Raw genomic sequence first — 19789 nt, forward strand, 5'->3', positions numbered from 1 at the left:
ATCGGAGGGAGAATCCCGGCAGACACAAAATTCCAATTTCGGTGGCCGATCGTTGGACCGACGGCTGACGGAAGAGTCTCACTTCACTTGCGGATTATTATTTACGAATTAGATACTAAACAGAAGGACGAGCAACATGTGTTTTTTTTTCTTTTTTTTTCATTTTCGCTTCACTTCGACGAGTGAAGGAGCAACACAAGCGAAGCGGAGAAGACCGGCTCGAGATAAAACTATATCGCAGAAAACGATGAACGCGAATTTCTCCCGTTTTTCTTTTTTGCGTGAAACTTGTCGATTCGCGACACACGATCTCCGATCTCTTTTCGGCCGAGTACTACATATGCTCTCTCTCTCTCTCTCTCTCTCTCTCTCTCTTTCTCTGTCAAGATATCGATGACGTATGTGTGTATAAAAAAGCGCAAACCGCTCGTCGGCTCGGTTAGATACGTGGAACGCGTTCCGCGAAGTACACGAATATAATGCAGCCGCTGTTACAATCCGTTGTTAGTATCATCGCAATACACAATGTAACTATAAGATACAGTAATAATAATAATAATAAAATATAATAATACATTTAGTCTCCAGTTGTGGTACATCTTAGACATCAGTGCGGTCTGTTGGTTTAATCTATGAACGTTTATGGTGTAACAATTGTTCGATCACCTTTTCTCGCTCGAGAGGCAATAACGGCGATGATTTTGAGGGAAATTAGCGATGCAAGACTCGAAATAAGACTTTCGAAGCGTCCCTTTTTGTATTTCTTTTTATCAAACTTCTCACAACATTGTTCACTCTAACGCCACACATCTTTAACTAACGCCCTGGCGCTCTCTTGCATTCGCCGTTTTTTTTCTCAACTCGCTCGGGAGGATTCCTTTTTTACTTTGTATTTTGTTTATTACCAAAATAAAGAGCCACTACGATAGAAAATAAAAGAAAACAAAGAGACGTAGAATGCATATAATAATTATAATATTAATAATAATATTAATAAAAAATAATAATAATGAGATATGCTAATAATAATAATAATAATAGTAATAATCACTACCATAATAAAGATAATTGTGTACCGTAGATGTAGATAGTTGGTATATATGACAATCATTCGCTCTCGTTCGAATCGAGCGACGCTACGCCAAGTACATAAAATAAAATGACAGGTTCTTGACAGTCGTTTAAACTCGAAGCACAATTCATTACTGTTAAAAAATACACAATCAAGGTGGTCATTACAATATACATTACAGGTTTTCGTATATAATAATAAGGTATACTTATATTGAATTTTTTTTTTACTTCAACGCTTCTCAAAGTCCTTCAATGCCGTCGACGACTGCTTACGTTTGTGTATTAAGTATGTTTTGTGTGTGTGTGTGTGTGTGTGTGTGTGTGTGTGTGTGTGTGTGTGTGTGTGTGTGTGTGTATACGTATGTATGCTGTGTATACGTTATCTGCGTGTAACACGGTTGCACTTCCTCTTTTTTTTCCATTTTGTTGTTGCAAACTTGTTTTATTATGTAAAATAATTAAAGGTAAGATGTGTGTGTATGTGTATGTGTGTCTCTCTGTGTGTTGTATCATAGTTTCCACGGGGGTCTCCGGTATTACGACTAGCTTCGCTGCAGCTAGTTCCGCAATTCCACAAATTTCGCCCATGTTATCGGGCTCACTTGGCGTTACATCTTAAAGAAGCCTACATCTGCCCTTCTTCTTCTTCTTTACCTGCGATTTCACGACAGACACACAGTTAGTACAATGATCAGTGTATGAACTTAAGGAATCGTTGAATCATTCATCCTACTGAATGTATCTAAGCGTAATATCTGTTTCCTTTCGTATGACTCATAAGTGACTTTTAATATGCAAACGAGATGTAATACACCGTTAACGCGATATCTTCTTTCAAATATCGTCGAATGTTGCCATTTTTGGATTTTTCACTAACAAGACATTTATCTTTTTGATACTTGTGTATTCTTTAATCCGGATCTAGTCTTTAGCCTCTTGCTCTGAGCGCTAAATTGTAATTTCCGACAAAAAGAATTTCCAGCGCTATTATCAAGCTTTGAGCGTTATTGCAACTTTTGGCGGCGCGGGAAAGGCATTTGTCAAAAATTACGTTATATTTTATTGTTTGGAGAGCAAAAGGCTCTCTACATTTATTATAGATGTGGACTTAGATCCGTACAAACTCTCATTTATTAGTAAAAATGCTCCTAAAACCTCAGAAACAACCAGATTGGCTGAGAAGTCACATTTAAGGCATTTTTATTAATTAAAAAAAAGGGGGAGGGGGGGAATTCAGAATAGGGCCTTAATCTTTCGGAACTATATCGGTCTAACGATTAACTACTTGGCAGTGACGTACTTGTAATGCAGCTCGGGTTGCCGTCTCGAAGACTTCCCTCACACCCTCCTTGCTCTTGGCGGAACACTCAAGGTAGGCGAAAGCGTTGATTTTCTCGGCCATGGCCCTACCCTCTTCGGGCTTGACCGGCTCCTGCTTCATCTTGCTGAGCTCCTTGATAGTATTTGGATCATTGCGCAGGTCCTTTTTGTTTCCCACAAGGATAATGGGCACGTTCGGGCAGAAGTGCTTCACCTCTGGTGTCCACTTCTCGGGAATGTTCTCCAAGGAATCGGGACTGTCGATGGAGAAGCACATTAGGATGACGTCCGTGTCCGGATACGACAACGGACGCAGCCTGTCGTAGTCTTCCTGACCAGCTGTGTCCCAAAGAGCCAGTTCCACCTGTTTCGGGAAAGACAACGGGCACGTCGTTCGTTAATGAGATCAGGAGGGGAATAGAATAGAAAATTCGGAAGAGGGAGGGGGAGACACGTACTTGCTTGCCGTCCACTTCGATGTCCGCGACATAATTCTCGAATACTGTCGGCACGTATACTTCAGGGAACTGGTCTTTGCTGAACACTATGAGTAGACATGTTTTACCGCAAGCACCGTCACCCACAATAACCAACTTCTTCCTAATTGCTGCCATGAATCCTAGAATTCAAAGGAAAGCACGGTTAACGGCAATCAGGATCGGACACCTTCGACGAGAGGTGATTGCATGGTCCGACCACTGTCTGCTCGCTCGAAACGATTATCCGCTCTCTCGAGATGCACGGCTGAATGCGGAATTATTATTGGCACGCAAAGCGACACGTGTGCGTTTGTTAACAAGTTAACGACAGACCTCGGCGGTCGGCAAACGAGAAGCACGTTCGTGCTGAAAATCTCGTCAATTTCACACGTAGAATAATGATGCGTATTTGTGAATTTTCTCTCGTGCGTGCGGGGAATTTTCACGGGGAACGTACACGCGTTTACCACACGAAAATACACGGCCGGTGTCAGCTCGGCTCGTCAGCGTTCGGTTCGTTCGTTTCATTTGCGTGAGGTAGGGAGATAACGCCGTCGCAAAGTGAGATTTCAGGCGGCACTTTATGTCGTCACGGTACTGAGAAAGGAACCAAAAAAAAAAAAATAGAATAAAATGAACAGAAAGGAAGAAGAATGGACACTCTTTCCGACAGCGATAACTTACCTATTAAACACGACGCAGATACCGCGCGGTGTGTTCCTCTCCTTTTTTTAATATATAAATTCGCAATATATCGCGGCGCAACCGTTTGATGCGATAACGTCCGATAATAGCCGGGCTTTTATCGCGTTTTTCACTAATCGTGACTCACTTGCACAAAGTACGCACACACAGTTGCGCACCAGTGTGTATTACGACTGCTCTTTATCCTACGCAAGTAATGCATTATTTGTTCTTTCGCTAACGTTATCTACAACGAGGTAGCCTAAAGGTACCACGAGTGGTGGGAAAAAAAATAAAGAGACAAAAAAGTAATGAAAGGACAAGTTCTACTCGGCGGATAATTTGGCTAGCTCTCGGCGAGACGCGAGACTTGGAGTGTCCAGCGATTATTATTACCCTACGACCTAAGGAGGAAGTGACGCCAATTGCGGTAACGACCAGGAGTTCTCGGTCGGCTAACAATCACAACATTGCACGGGAGACACTACGAAAACATGGGAGAGAAAAAGATACAGAGAGAAAGAGAGAGAAAGAGAGAGAGAGAGAAACAAAAAGAGACAGAATCACTTCGAACTAAAAGCATGCGGTATGGTGAGTCCGGAGCTTGACGTACATATGGATCGTGATATGTGGAACGTAACGAGAGGCACATCGGGAACGTAAAGGTGGTGCCTGAAAAGAAGTAGTGGCGTTAGCGTGTAACGACATAGGTGGTAAAAAAATCTGCTTCCCTTGCGGCGTCGTTAGTAAATCATAATAATCGTGAGTGGAGCGGGCGGGCGGGCGAGCGAAAATGTGTATGTATGTATATATACGTGCACTAAAAAGATGACTTGATAATAAGCGCTAAGATTTGGCGAATATTTGCCAACCAAATATGTGATTACTGTAATCAAACAACATAGTAAGTATACATAGGAAAAAAATTAGTCTTAAATCAAGAATAGATATTCTTATATGCAAACAAAAATATAATATTCTTGCTTCTATATGAGAATATCTATCATCGATTTAAGATTCGATTTAAGATCGATTTAAGATCGATTTAAGATCGATTTAAGATCGATTTAAATCGATTTAAGACTTTTTTTCTATGTACAATATACGAAACAATAGTAGTATACACAGTACACAGAATAATATTATTTGATTGTAATGAACAAGTAGTGGTCGGCAAATATTTACCAAATTTTAGTACATATTGCCAAGCCTTTTTCTCAGTGTATAATCGATGAGAGATACGGAAAGCGTGTTGGTGAGCAGTAACAAGTTACGAGACAAGTGACAGATGTAGCATCGAGAGAAGCATTCTTCAGGATAGAGTTAGGAAGTAGTAGTAATAGTAGTTTAGGGCGTGTGAACCTTCCTTCTTATCGTCCGCGCGTTCCTTACTTTTTTTCGTCTTCAGAGAGACCATGTGTGTGTATGTGTGTGTGAGAATTCGCGTTACACGTAAATTAGCACCTCCCTCACGGAGAGCAATAGACAGTGTTTCGTGTTCAAACCTCGTAGGGTATACTTTTTTTTTCTCATTTCCACCCAAGAAAAAAGAGAGAAAAAGATTTTTATAGTCGCAGTCCCCTTTTCGTTAAACTCTAAAAGCCAATCTCTCAGCGTCCCCTTTCTCGTCGAAGTGAGGCGCGCAGCTTCGAAAACTCGCAACCTCGATTCTCTACCTCAAATTACGAACCCAAGTGCTACTCGTCCCAAAAAAAGCATATGTGAATTCATGTTTGCATTGCGCGAAAAAGTGATACACAAAAGACAAGATCCGACTCTAATCCCGGCATGAGTTACGGTATTCGTACGATATCGCTATGAGAAAGCGGGACCTACGAGGGCTGAAGTCTTAAAGGATTATTTGACTGGGTCGTACCTGATCCAGGGTACCCCGTATCGTCTGGACCGAGGCATCGGCCCGCATTGCATCCCATGTTTTTAGTCTTTCTTTCAGCGTCTCTGTTTTAAGTGGACATTTTATATATGTTAGAACGGGTAGAGGAAGCTGCGAGAGATGAATGCATATACCACACAAAAAATATATCAATATCAGTAAATACGTATATAAATATAATATAAATATCTATATGTATGAACATATATAAATAAATATATATATATATGCATCCTACACACGAATCGGTAAAAGAAAAACGTCACAGTTTATAATTAATCGATCAATCCTCGTGTAATCCGCGCGACACTCTCTCGTAGTGTTGTGCTCAATTTTCTTAACTCTTTCCTTCCGATATATATATACATAATTCGAGAGAAAAAACATATATATATATATATATATATATATNTCGCCAATGACTAATCGATGACCTTATGTACACGATTAAATCAAATCAAGTGTACCGAGTTGTGACTACGTGAGGCAGAGTCTTCGGTGTTTTGTCATCCGCAACGTTCACGGGGACAATTATTATTTAAGGTTGCGCACTGGCATCTGGAATTTATTAATGCTACACACCTAAGACTCTACTTTGCGCGTTGAGGATAAAATAAATAACCTATCAAGATTACATGCAAAGAAAAAAAAAAGAAACAAACTATAGAGAGATAGATAGAGGGAGAGAGAGAGAGAGAGAGCGAGAGAGAGAGAGAGAGAGAGGGGGGAGGGGAGGAAAGAAACCAAAAGATCGGCATATTATTTGATGTTAGGCATGCAATATTAAACATCGTATGTAACCATCAGAGAAACCATCCGATAAAGCGTAAATCAAATGTGGCACGCCGTATACTCATACTGTACAGAATTTCGCGAGCTTTACAACGATCACGTTCCCTTGTCTTTCTTGACACCGTTCTACGCACTTAATTCGCGAAGGATACAATCGCCCGATGCACAAGGTGTACCAAAATCCCCACATGCGGAGTATACAGGGAGATTTTTCGTACCAGAGGAAGTAACTTTTTCCTCAGCGAAAATATCGAGAAAGGTCATTATTTATAGCGATTTTTCAAATAAGGACAATGTATGTAACAGATCTTTGAAGCTAAGCCTTGGATTAAAATTCTGTTCAGGTCTATTTGAAATTGATACCAAAGAAGATAATTTTGCTACTCATTTGTTCGCTTCCCGAAGCTCACGAAAAACCCAATTTTATTTCAATTCTTTCAATAATCGCTCGTTTCTCGGGTATTACTGTCACAATTTCCAAATGTTTCCATAAAATTCTTCTCGTTTAATCAGTGAATAATAACGATCATTTTGGTAAAGGGAAAAGCTGCTTCTTTTCTGGTATCAGAAACTTTCCCGTACACTCCGGACGCGGGAATTGCGGGACACACTGTATATCGATCGCCGATTCGAAGATTCGGCGGGCAATGTTGAGATGACAGCGAGGTACAAGAGGAAAAGCGTTTTTACAACGTTCATGTCCCACTCCCAGTTGTAACATAGTTTTTAACATTGCCCATCGCAATTACAGAGACATTCGGCGGCGTCGCACGAAAGCGGAAGCTTCGACATCGAATATCGTCCGTAAAAACACTGTGTGCTGTCTCTCGATTTTTTTTTTTTCGTTGGCGAAGACCGCCACCGCGACTCGCATTGTCCCCAGCGAAGCTGCGCCCCATATCCCAGCGAACACGACCGACGAAATATCCGAGTGACGCGGACGACCGAGCGCGTCCACGCGTCGATATTGCGAATCTGCGCGACACGCAGGCACGAGTCCTTTGTTCGATCCGCACGTCGTCCACGACCGACCTGTCGAGGGAGAAAAAAAGCCAGCCGCTGACGCAGAGGCGACTATCGAGATAGCGTTGCACTTCGAACTGGACCAACGCTACCGTGTATTCCCGCTCGAAGAGGGGAATCGTCCTCGAGAATGACGACGAATTTATAGGCTCGATACCTCAGATATTCGCCGAGGATGGTCAACGATTATCCCGGGTGACCCACGCACCAACTCTTCGTGGCCAACGTCCTCCACGAGGACGCTGTCACGAGACTTGCGCCTCTCAGCTGCACTTCACTGTACCTTCCGTACTTCTTCCTCTCCTTCCTTCTAATTTTCTATTTTATTATCCGCGCGTAGAGACTGTCCCTCTTTCTCTTTCTCTCTCTCTATCCCTCTCTCAGAAAGCGCTGCAACCAATGGTAATTCGCATTATCGTGTTTTAAACCGTCGCAACTCTCCCAGCGTCTGCACCGAAGTTTATCTTCTTGTGGAATAGCTTCTGCGTTTACCTCTTTCTGCATTTAAAACGAAACTCAGTTTTGACAGGTTTTGACACAGGAAGAGAGAGAGAGAGAGAGAGAGAGAGAGAGAGAGAGCAAAGAGCACAGTTAGAAAGAATCGACGGACGGTATTTCGATAGAGATCCGTCCTGACCGCGTCTTTTTCACACTGCACTTAAATTGCACGTTTTCCGGAGCACGTCGAAATGAAGAAACGCGGAGAAGTGCAGCTGAAGCGGACACACCTAGTAAATTCGTCTCGGGCGAACTAACCTATATCTTCCGCCGCGACGAAGATAGTGCGCACCGGCCAAGGTCGAAGAGCACGAAAAGGAGAGACGGAGAAGGAGAAAGTGAGAGAATGCGTAGCGGATGTTCAGGACGCCATCAATGACGCGAGTGCCCAGGACACGCTATCGATGACGCGATTCTGTCGGGGAGAACGCAATCGACGCCGCGAGCTATCCGCCTGCACTCTCTTGCACTTTTCGCGGTTTGAGTTAAAACACACACATCCTTGGCATCTCGGGACGAAAAGAATGCGAAGAGCGAAATGCGGAAAGTACGTCCGGAGCGACAGCCTGCGACATCGCCGTCGAGACGAGCCGCCTTCAGCTGCACTTTCTGCACCTTCTCATGATCTAACCCCCCTCCCCCCTCTCTGGCGATCACGACGATCCAATCTCGACGAATTTGACCGAATCGATCGCGATTCGGGCTGTTCCTCGGGATCTCGAGCACAAACTCACCCGGATGCGCAGGGAGTGTGACGCGGCGCGGTGGAAGGCGACCGACCTGAAGTAGCCGATGCTCTCGGCGATACTGGGAACGTCGCTTGACCGCGTCACGTTAAAAGCACGCACCCACTCGAGAATCTGTTTACGTCGAGGTAGCGACGTCTAATCGTCTGGATCGAGCACTGTCACGAAGGCGAGCGAGATAATCCGATGACCGTTAGGCTCGCGATTCCTCGTCGGCTGGCGGGCGAGGGGAGACGACGGCCACGAAATTCTTCCCAAATTTTGTGTGCACACACCGGAAATGCAGCGACGGGACACTGACGGGACGAGGGCATGAGAATGGTCTGCGATCCGTTCGACTGCGCTCTCCTCCCTCCCCCCCTTGGCTCCCTTCCTTTTCCACCAACACCCGGTTGCGCCAACGTCTGATGTCATTTCGAGTGCAGAAGGTGCAACGCGTAGCCGAAAAGAAACAGAGCCCTCGGAGGGATCGGGAAGAGCCATGAGACGGTCGAGGATACTTGGTGCGAGAGAACAAGGGGCACGGGAATTTCGAGAAGGGACGCGGGGACACCGAGGAACAGGACAACGGGTCGGGAGAGGTGGCCCCGGATGAGAGATGGTTTACTTACTGGACTAAACGGCCACGTAGTGTCAGGTAGAGCCCGAGAGCATTCCAAGAAATCCGTCGTGCGGATCGTTCAGCTTCGCGACAGTGACGACGACGACGGCGGCAGCGGCGACGGTGACGAAGAGGTCGAAGCCGAGAACGACGACGTGGACGCAGGCACGAGTCGTAGTACGGATCGCGCGCACGAACGACACGACGAGCGCAACGGGAGAACCGAGCTTAGAGCACACCTCGGCGCGCGATGATGCCGAGCCAACGACGAGATTCGCGACGCATGGCACTCCCTCGGGGCCTCCTCGCGCGACCCTTTCTCTCTCTCTCGCTCTCGCCGTCTATCTCTCCTCCTCTATCTACCTATCTGCCTGGTCTCTCTCTTTCTTTCTTTCTTTCTCTCTTTCTCTCTCCCTCACTCTCACTCGGCTGACGGAGGAGGAGGCTCCTTTTTCCCTCTTTTAGCACCGGACACCCGGCCCGACGTCCGACGGGATCTCTAACGCGCCCGATCACGCTCGCGACGCCCGCACGCACGGCGCACCACGCACCCTCGTACCACTCCGGCCGGCGGTGACTTAAGAAATAATTGCGTATTTACCTGAAATCTTAAGCGACAGAAAGTCAAGAAAATGGCTGCCCTCAATGGCCACACCTCGATCTGTTGAGTGTGCGGCGATCGGCTAGCGTGGTGGGGCGCCCGGCGGCAGCTCGGCCATCTCAGGGACGTGCCGAGCGCGCACGAGCACCCCCGAGCTGTGTTGAGCACAGCCGAGCGCGCGAGCCGTCCGCGCGCGCCTGCTCCATGCCGGGCGCCCCTCCGCGAAGTTCGAGTTTCCGTCGACCAGTCACGCGAAAATCAGACTTACGCCCACCGTCGAGCGAGCTGTGAGGTTCGTTCCTCGAGGATGATTGATGTCAAATCGATGTTTGGATCTTCTCGCGGTCGCTTACCGAGAAGGACTCCGGACGTGCGAGGTTCTCGTACGAATCTCAATTTACCAGTGAATATTCCTTTGGTCATCGCGTCCGACCACAGCGACGGCTAGAACTCGACCTTCGTGGAATTTTCGCGATCTCGTCATCGGCTGGCTTGCGAAATCATCGGCTGGCGTTCATAAATCTATCAGACGGACCAACCTCGGATATTGATTCCGTGATACATCATTGTCAACGCGTTAATCCCTCTACGCAAACACGAAACTGTCTCGACTGTAGCGGCGGCGGTAGCAATTAATCAACCGATCCTACGAATATACAATTAACCTCCGCACGTGAACGATCCATCAATCAAAGGGACCCACTACATTCTCACAGCTGAATTTCCACAATCGCTTTATACCCATACCTATCGTATCCGTTTTTGCGTAACCTGCACGTTGCGCCGCACTCTCTGCACTCGAAACGGGCGCTCCGTCATCGGAGAACGACCGAGAGAGGAAAAGTGCAGAAAGTACAGCTACTGATTCGAGCGCGGTGTCACGGCGGCCAGGTTGAAAAGAAAAAGATGACGTGTGGTTTGGCGGTGTGTGACACACACACACATACACATACGCACACAGGGGACCATGTGTCATCCGCGGGGTACGAGGATGATCTCGTAAGTGCCTCGGGCGAGGCGGCAAAGCCGTAACCGCAGCATCGATCGTGAGAGGCGCGGCTGCACGCGTCCGACCGCTGATCGGATCGATCGGGAATTCGGGGCGCCCGCGCTCGCCGGCCCTGCAACACGCTCCGAAAGCGACGAATCACGCGCCGCCGGCGGCGCGCACGTCACCGGATGGACCTGTGAAAAAGCTTTGCGCACGCATCGCGCGCTGCTCGCCCATGCAGCCGCCGCTGCCGTTATCGCTGCTGCTGCTTGTGGGTGGATGACGGAAAGGGTTGGAAAATATGTAAATAACACGTATACGCACACACACGCGCGCGCACATCGCGGCCGCGTGTAGCGCATGATATCTGCCCACGATTTCAGGAGGGACGATCGAGCTACCTGGAAATGTTACGTTCGGTCGCTCGGAAATATTCCGCGTCTCCTTTCGTCGTCCGTCCAACCGGATAGCGGAAATTTACAAGAGATGTTGATGAAAAAGACACCTCAAAGCGTCTTACGTCTTCTATGACGTTCCTCGTACATCCTCCCTTACCCTTCAAGGCCCCCGTGTTAACAGACGTTGCTTGAAACGCGTCCCACGTCAGGTACTGAGTACTGTATTAATAGTCGTTTGAAACTTGCCTCGCGTGAGATGCTCGGATCCGAATTTAGAATTAAATACGAGTTTTTCAGTTGAATTCCTCGATACATGTGACGTAATTTTTGCGTGTGATCGCGATTTAACCGGAAGATTCGGAACTAATTCTTAATTCAAATTAGAGTATTTCACTTGAGAGGCAAGTTTGAAATGACGACTTTCGACACAAGCCTAAGGATCTCAGTTTAGAGTTAAATTCGGGATTTTCGTGTAATATATGCGACATTGCACTTGTGAACGTGATTCAGCTGAAAAAAAACTCCAATTGTAATTCAAATCTGAGTATCCCGCGTTCGCTCGAATGAATGTTAACTTAAAGGTTAGTCCATCAAAATATTTCCTTGGGAATCCTTTCAAATTTTTGCTGCATATTGACCGAAATACTATCTACACGTATGTAAAGTTAGAAAACGTTTGACCATTCAGCTGAGATATTGAAGCAACTGAAGATGACACTTTTTATACATGTCCTCTGAGGTTAATGTCCTATTTTTAGCCTCTATTCTTAGACTTCTTTTAAACTACATTTAGGATTTAAATGGAAAACTACTGTGATATTAAAAACCAACACAGAGACATTATACGAAAATTTTAGAATTATTGACCATTTTATTGTGGAAATATAGCCACAGGAAATTTATAATTTATAGTAATAGCCACGGTATATGTATACGTGTACACATATTTAAATATTTACATACCATTTTCATTATCTGTGCATTATCTGTGCATCTCCATTAGCTCAATTGACGTGTAAATAGGGCATTAATAAGAAAAATAAGAAAAAAATAAATAATACTTCCGAGTTTGTAACATTGTATGTGTATATGTGTTCCATATATTTGTCTTAACATTAGAAGTACCGAATATCATTTCTGACTGTTTATATTTTTTAGATTAATACTCTATTCCTTATATTACATCCAAAAGATAGGATTCTGAAATTATATGACTTTCCACCAATCATTCCCTTCATTAAATGATTTATGTGAAGTCACAAAATTTCCTTTCACATAAGAAATCGGATATCAATCTAAAACATAACAATCAGGAATGAAAATGAACGAAAATAAACTTTTAAGTATCTTTCGAAGTATTTTCTTTTTTACAGCAAATAAAATTTATGAAGGTGTCCCTTTAATATCGCCATTGAAAATCCGGCAGCAGCCGAATGACCAGCCATCGAAGTCTGTAACGCGCAAGGAAACATATCGTTCTGCGCGCCGATGTGCGCTCGACCTTCCGAAATTACGCAATGATCAAATATGAGAATCGCAAGATCGCAAATTACAGCGCGAACGACGCTAAGTGCTCCGATTTGTATCGGATGCGCGTGCAGCAGCAGCGCGAGATATCTCTCGCCTCCCATCTCTCGGGCCAATTTCACACCTTGTGCTGCGCGTTGCGTGCACGCGTGGTGTGCGTGTGTGCGGTGCGCACGTGGAATGTCATTAACCGGCTTATCGGCCGGATAAAATAAGCACCGACGTCAGAAATTTCCCCGATTGCGCGCAAAATAGATACGCGGCGCTTGAGTTACGTTTCTGCCGCTGCTTCTTCTTCTCCTTTTTTTATGACATACACACATATACACACACACACACACACACACATCGGGGGGGAGAGGGGGGAGTTCAAGGCCGTGAGACGTCCCGATGACGACACCCGCCCGCATTCCCGTTGCACACTCGCCGCTAAACGTGGCGCGCCGCCGCTCCCTTCGAGAGATCGAATAAATACCTACGTACGAAAGAGAGAGAGAGAGAGAGAGAGAGAGCTCAGTTTATCGGAAAAAGCATGGTAAGACGGTGGCAAGGCGCGAGCGTTTCGCGCTAAATCGAGGGTAAGAATAGAAACCGTACTGTAACGGCTCCTCGTCGAGAGATAACAGCGTCGAGAGCGGCTCGCTCGGTGACGAGCAAAAAATGAGCCGCCCGAGTCTGCGCGCCTCGCGCTTTGACGGATCTCTCGGCGAATCGAGCGGACGACGAACGGTTTCCACCGATTCGCCCGAGAAGCGCGTTTTCTCAACCTTTTTTTTTTTTCTTCCCGCAGCTTAACGTCGTACGCTCTCGGCTAGAAGACGACGACAATAAACCGAGTATCCGACGGGGCGGACAATACGATACTGAGTCATAGATAACACGCCCGAGCGGATACTGATCGCGCGGATCAACCGGCGATACGTTGTCCGCGTCGCGCGACGGTCGACCTTATGCGTGCGCGCGCGTGACACGTAAAAGCATGTGCCTGCGTGTGCGTAATATACGTGCCAAATAAGAATGATGTCACTGTATGACGCACGTGGAATTGGCGAGCCTCCGCTCGCGGATGCCCGACCGATCCCGAGGAATACGGGGAATGCGGCCGCTGGAATGGAATTTACGTATCGCCGTGCATCCTGCTCGTCGGGAGAAACTGTATCCGTTGATTATCAACGCGTGGCGAGCGAACGCGTACGACGCGTTACGGGGTTAACGCGCGATGATAAAGCGCGCCGTAAATGCGCGCGATGAATTAAGATCAGCGCGGCGGGGACTTTCTAGCGCGCGGCGTAGCGAGTAGAAAGTGTACCGCGCGGCGGCTAGCGTGACACCGGCGGCGCGCGAGGTTGCAAACGAGGAAGCCTGACGGCGGAGAACGAAACGTAAGCGCTTACATCTGTCGTGGACGCGGGCAAAGGAAACCGTAAACGTAAGTCGTGAAAGGCTGGTCTCTGTGGACGCGGTTTACGTTTACGGTTTCCCCTCTTCTGCCTCGCGTTCGTGACTTTAAGGCTCGGTTTTTCATTTTTTCGGCGAACTATCGAAATTATTGACCATTGGTTTAATGATTAACCATGAGTTGAAAAACAATTTTCGCACTATCATTGGTTTAAGTCTAAAGCATAAGTTAACCAGAAAATAAACAGCCAGATGTAAGCGTTGTTTACGTCTCGTTCTCTGCCATCAGCTGAGGAAGCTCGACGACGTTGAAGCGATGTTCGCCGCCCCGGGAAACGCCTCGACGCAAGATTTCCCACGTTTCTGTAGTTCCTGCTTCTTTTTTTTTTTTAATCATCCGTTGATCCTCCGGAGCGAACAGTATTTCATCAGTTCCTCCGACTGTGGAAGAGACGTTGGAAGACGGAGAAATAGGAAGTACGACGAAATAATAAGAAAAGAAAAAAAAAGAGAATCCGAGTGCTCTCGATACCATTTATTCTTCGAGACTTGGCGTACCGCTGTACTCCTCGAGAAGTAACGCGCCGAGGAACTAGGCGTACGAATAGCTGCCGAACACGATCCGCAAAAGTTCCCCTCGCGAAACTTCAATGAACATGCGACGTAATCGCGCGTTCATGTAAATGGAAAAATTCTCAACGGAATCATTTCTACAATATACAATGATCTATGAATACCACGCCACGATGAAATGTTCGATATGCTCGGTCACAAAAAGATTGCAACACTTTCTTTGGAAGTTTCGGTACACATCTCGCGTCCAATAGGAGAATTTGTTTCTCAGTAATTCTCAGAAAACACATTTTCCTATTGGACACGAGATATATTGCGAAATTCATTGTGAAAAAAAAGTGTCGCAATTTTTTTGCGACCGACCATACAAGTCCGCTCTCGCTCTCATGATCGCGAATCGAATACTCTCGATTCTGTTCGGGGTGTAATAAACGATAAAATGTCACTGGTGGTCCAATATACTCTCGATATATGTAATATATAAACGATGTCGATGTAAAACGTCGTTACGTACTGACGAGGAGAGGGGGGGGGGGGGGGNAGTAATTGCGTTACATGTGTGTGTCTCGTATGCGCGGCGCAGCGCGTTCGCAGCGCGTTTAAGCTAGAAAAACAATGCCCTAATGATATTGTTGCATTAAATGGCATGTCGCATCGCTGCACGCTTAGATCGTCGTGTCGTTTGGGAAAATGAGGAAAATATGTAAACACTTCTGTGTTGTCCACTGTCTGTGCGTGCTGTTAAAAAAAAAAAAAGACCCGCACCTCGAAGGCCCAGAAGACGCAGTATTTCTCACGTGTGAGTGTATGTAATCTCGATGAATAATCTGTGACTACGTTTACACGATAACGATAAGGCTTTTCGCATGCAAATTGGCGTAACCATAAACATGAGATGTAAATTTAGGCTGAAGAATCAATCGGTATATTGCTTTGCATTTATATGCTCTAGAGAAAGATAAAACTCACTCACTTACTCACTCATGATTGGTTGAAATTCTAGTTACACTTTCCATCTTCTTCTAAAGCACACAATCCTAAACTAATACCCTAATTGATTCTTCAGTTTAAGTTTACGTCTTACGCTTACAATTACGCCAATTCATATACAAAAGTCTTAATCCGGTTTAATAACAACCGTTAATTAGTGATCTATCGTATTTAATTGTAGTATATTTTTAGACCCAAAAAGAACATACCAATCAAACGCAAGAGCTCACCAGTTACAGTTGTTGCCAAACCAAAGATAATCAGATTTTTGTGTAAATGTAGCTCATGATAAACGAATTCTATGTAGCACGCGCGTTACAGCGTCGCTTGAAGCGCGATGTCAGAATGAAAGATCATTGAAAGCCATAAGGATCGTCTCGCCTCGTTTTTCTTTCCTTTTTTTTCTCTCTCTAGCGGCGTCTCTTAGAAAACGACAATGCGACACACCGTCCTGTGGCTACACGAACGAGGAGAGTCAGCAGTAAAGTTAATAGTCCCATAACATTAGTGTCCACCTCTATCACACACACACACACATACACACACACACACACACAGTCAGTCGTACGTTTTAATTCTTCTGCGATGGATCCGGGTCGTTCGGATTGCCGCCCATTTGCCGTCTAAGCGACTCGATCAGTTCGGGATTCACGTTCTGCATCTGCTGCGCTAACTGATGGCCCCTGAAAAACAATTCACGCACGTATGAGGCGACCCTGAGTGAAGCGCATTTATTTCATTTTCGTGAAGATATCACGCGCGAGTGTGATATCTTTATGGGCACGAGCTCGCCGAAGCCGGAAGAACTCGTGCTTATCGGGGAAAGCATTAAACTCACGCTTCTATGAGCGCTTCCATGCGACCGCCCTCTTCCACGTTGCTCGTCATAAGATTGCACATCATATTCTGCATGGCCGGGTCCGACAACATCTGACGCGCCATGTTCATCAGAGCCGGGTTACTCAGCAAGGCGCTCAGGTCCATGCCGGGTAGACCGCCCACCAGAGCCTGATTAACGCCCAGATGGGCCAATTTCTCCTCCGTCAGTTGCAGGTTGTTCCGATAGCTCTCGTTATCCGGCTCCATCGCCAGCGCTTTCTCGTAACTCTCCTTGGCCTCTTTGTGCTTCTCCAAACTAGAGTACGCTAAGCCTAACCGTCCGTACGCCTTGCTGTATGAGGGGTCGATAGAGAGCGCCGTGTGACAATCCTTGATGGCTAAGGTGTGATTACCAAGTTTACTGTGAACAGCGGCTCTGTTGCAGTAATATACCGCGTTGCGGCCGTCCAGCTCTATCGCTCTGAAAGAACAGAGTTAATCAGAGGCGGAGTCACCGGTGATTTCCTTCAGCAGGGCTGCCACAGAAAATGAATTTTGAAATTTTCCGACTTTTCCGTGTTTTTTAGACAGTAGAGGATTTTTCATAAACAATATGTGATCTTAAACTTGAACGTTTAGAGGCAGGAACTGTAGGGAAGGTAGCTTATATTGTTAGAAGCAACACAAACTTAAGGGTTTAGTAATATGATGTAATCCTAAGTGCAAATTCAGACCAACAAAAAATAAGTGAGTATCGGGAAAATACAGTTGAGAGCGTTTAAAGCTCGCTATGGTTGTCTTTGTTTGATAATGTCAGAAGCGAGATATCACATATTAAAATATATTATCGTTTACGTGGAAATAAAGGAACGTGTGTATAAAACGGCATTTTTGACAGATTCAGCACACTTGTAAACATGTCCGGACGCTTTCCTTTGCAATCAATAAATAGCTGAAAATTGATGTAACATATAACTTACATTTTTAATCTATCTTTCCTCATCATTTCTGTTACATCAGTTTTACGGCTATTTATTGATTGTTCAGGTTAAATGAAAGATTGTTCAGACATTCAGTTGATTGTTCAGTACATTTTTACAAATGCACTGAATCTATCACGTGTCATTTTATGCATGTATTCTTTTATTTCCACGTATAATATATTTTGGCATGCGATTTCGATCTCCTGACGTTCTTCCTGATGTCATCAAGCAACAGTTGCAGCGAGGAACCAGGAGCCTTAAGAATCTTGTGCAAAGTTCAACATTCCAGATTCTTTTCACATCTTTCCCCGACTTTCCCAGGTTCTCCCTGACAACTTTGTAGCAGATCTCACAGCTAAGAATTATATACATACTTTGTGTAGTTGGAGAGTGCCTCCTTGTGCTTCTCCGCCTTCATCAGCGCATTGCCTTCGTTCTTCAATCTCTCTGCCTCAGCCTTAGCTTCTGGTGTAGCTTCCGGTCCTAACTCAGCGTTTTCCACTGAATTCTTATAAACGGTATAGAGATTGAAACTGCTTGGGGCGTCGGAGGCCTGCACACTGTAAGCACTTTCCAGGCATTGGATCGCCACTTCCAAACTTTCACGGGAGTCCGCCGTCATGTCTCCGTCCTGCAACTGATCGGTCAGAAACTGAACGATCGCTGCTACTAGCCCCTTGACAGCCATCGGTGCTTAGTGAGAGATACTGTATTGCTGCAAAGACGAAATATATCTGTATAAATATACAACATCGTTGCGTACAACATATTATATATATATATATATAATATAACACACACACACACATATATATATATGTATGTATATATATGCGTGCGATTTGTGCGTTCACATTGTGTGTCATCGTGGGGATGTCACGGGGAAACGGACGAAGGAAATCGAGGTATGCATTTCATCAGAAAGCCCGTGGCGATCTTGAAAGAGCCGAACGTGGTGGACGACTAATCGGTTTACGCTAATTCATTGTCGGCCGACATAACCAAAAAGTTTCGCCGACGTTCCCGAGGAGCCGAAAAGTGGTCTTCGCGACCTCGTCGCGAGGTCACTCACAGAACCCGAAGTCGAGTACGAGGAGCACGACGAGGTCGCTGGGAAGATCTCGCGAATAAAGCTCCCCGGGTGAATTCTCTGGCGCGGTCGACGTGACAGCTGACGCGTGAACGAGTGGACGGACGCGAACGAGAGTTGTAATGATCAGACGTCGTGAATAGAGAAAGGGATAAAGAGAGACGGAGGTACATACCTTCCTTGCGATCGACGATCCACCCGCGATAGAAGAAATCGAACAGAAGAAGCGAGAAAGCAAGCTGAGAAACGGAACCTCCGGTACTGCCGCACGCAGCACTTCGAAGCACTTCGAAGTCGACGACTTCGGTGCTGTTCGCGCACCACCGGCGGAAAGCGGCGAACTTCAACAGTTTCCGCCGTGGGGGGGCAACTTCACACGCGTGCCGGACTAATTGTGACGCGAAGTCAGCGCGAAACGGCCGTGCCTGAGGATGCGACCGGCGAGAAGAATCCTCGATTCTTCAATTTTCCGGAAAATTTCACGGCCAATAAGCACGAGTCACGTAAGCGTTTGATTCGTGACGAGACGGACGGACAATTGGACGAACGGTCTTAGACCTTGAATTTTACACCGCAATTCCGCGTGTGAAACTTGGCCACGATGACGAGAGGGTATCGACGAGTCTCCGGAAAATGTGCGGACGTCGCGTCGTCGTTCGCACGGTTTTCATCATAATTCCCCACGCGTTCCCGAGTGCGTCCGGCGACGATACTTTCAAATCGTGCCGGTGCGCGTGCGCGGCCAAGAATTGCCGCACTTCTTCAAGCCTGTATTGGCCTGTCGATAACTTGCGACAGACGATTTTACGTCGAAGCATGTGACTGTTATGTGCGATGCCCTCGAATCGATAATCTTCACGACGATATATTTTGTATAAATCGACCTTTTCACAGTGTCAGTCACGAGAAGATCACACAATACTTCTTCTTTTTTTTTTTTTTTCTTTCGTTCGAGTTTCACAACACATCTCGTATTCCATAGAAAGATGTATCTGAGAATGATTAGAATAACAAATTCTTCTGTCGGACGGGTGCGTTCCGAAACCGTATAAGAGAAAAATGTTACACCCTTTTTTTCCTGATCGACCATATAATTTTTTCTCATAGAGAAAAGCTTCTGCTGTACGAATATTTGTTCACTGATATTATTGTATAGTTTTAAAGTTTTTCTCGGAAAAAACCGGTTTTTCTCGATTTTTCTGTGGATTTTTTGGTTTCTTCTTTGCGGGAAAAAATAAATCTGGTTTTAATCAAATATACGTGAATTTTTCCAAACAAATTTTTGTATGAGACAGAAATCGAAGCAAA

At 45.7% G+C, this 19789-nt stretch overlaps 1 protein-coding gene across 8 annotated transcripts; it reads right to left on the reverse strand.

Annotated features, from left to right (window-relative positions):
* Nucleotides 1–1180: 1180 nt before the first annotated feature.
* LOC106747674 (ras-like GTP-binding protein Rho1) lies at nt 1181–19124 on the reverse strand. Of its 8 annotated transcripts, none has more exons than XM_014625433.1 (5): nt 9713–9818; nt 5434–5516; nt 2853–3013; nt 2375–2758; nt 1181–1728 (listed from the first exon to the last, which is right to left on the reverse strand). In XM_014625433.1, exons 2-5 carry the CDS (start codon nt 5489–5491, stop codon nt 1690–1692), a joined length of 642 nt encoding a protein of 213 aa, XP_014480919.1. In that variant the 5' UTR covers nt 5492–5516; nt 9713–9818; the 3' UTR covers nt 1181–1689. The 8 variants fall into 8 exon arrangements, with proteins under 8 accessions (XP_014480919.1, XP_014480925.1, XP_014480920.1 ...); XM_014625439.1 differs by lacking the exon at nt 9713–9818 and adding an exon at nt 9122–9328; XM_014625434.1 differs by lacking the exon at nt 9713–9818 and adding an exon at nt 8499–8825.
* Nucleotides 19125–19789: the final 665 nt, after the last annotated feature.

The sequence above is a fragment of the Dinoponera quadriceps genome, unplaced genomic scaffold, assembly GCF_001313825.1.
Source record: "Dinoponera quadriceps isolate SergipeBrazil2010 unplaced genomic scaffold, ASM131382v1 scaffold1395, whole genome shotgun sequence".
NCBI classification, from domain to species: domain Eukaryota; kingdom Metazoa; phylum Arthropoda; class Insecta; order Hymenoptera; family Formicidae; genus Dinoponera; species Dinoponera quadriceps.

What these genes read in the sequence shown, in the direction of transcription:
- LOC106747674 (XM_014625432.1), bottom strand. Translation starts at nt 18,079, where the DNA reads ATGGCTGTCAAGGGGCTAGTAGCAGCGATCGTTCAGTTTCTGACCGAT. An exon ending in GCACTCTCCAACTACACAAA is followed by an intron (nt 16,890 to 17,765) that starts GTATGTATATAA and finishes CTGTTCTTTCAG; the next exon opens with AGCGATAGAGCTGGACGGCC. An exon ending in ATGGAAGCGCTCATAGAAGC is followed by an intron (nt 16,273 to 16,427) that starts GTGAGTTTAATG and finishes ATTGTTTTTCAG; the next exon opens with GGGCCATCAGTTAGCGCAGC.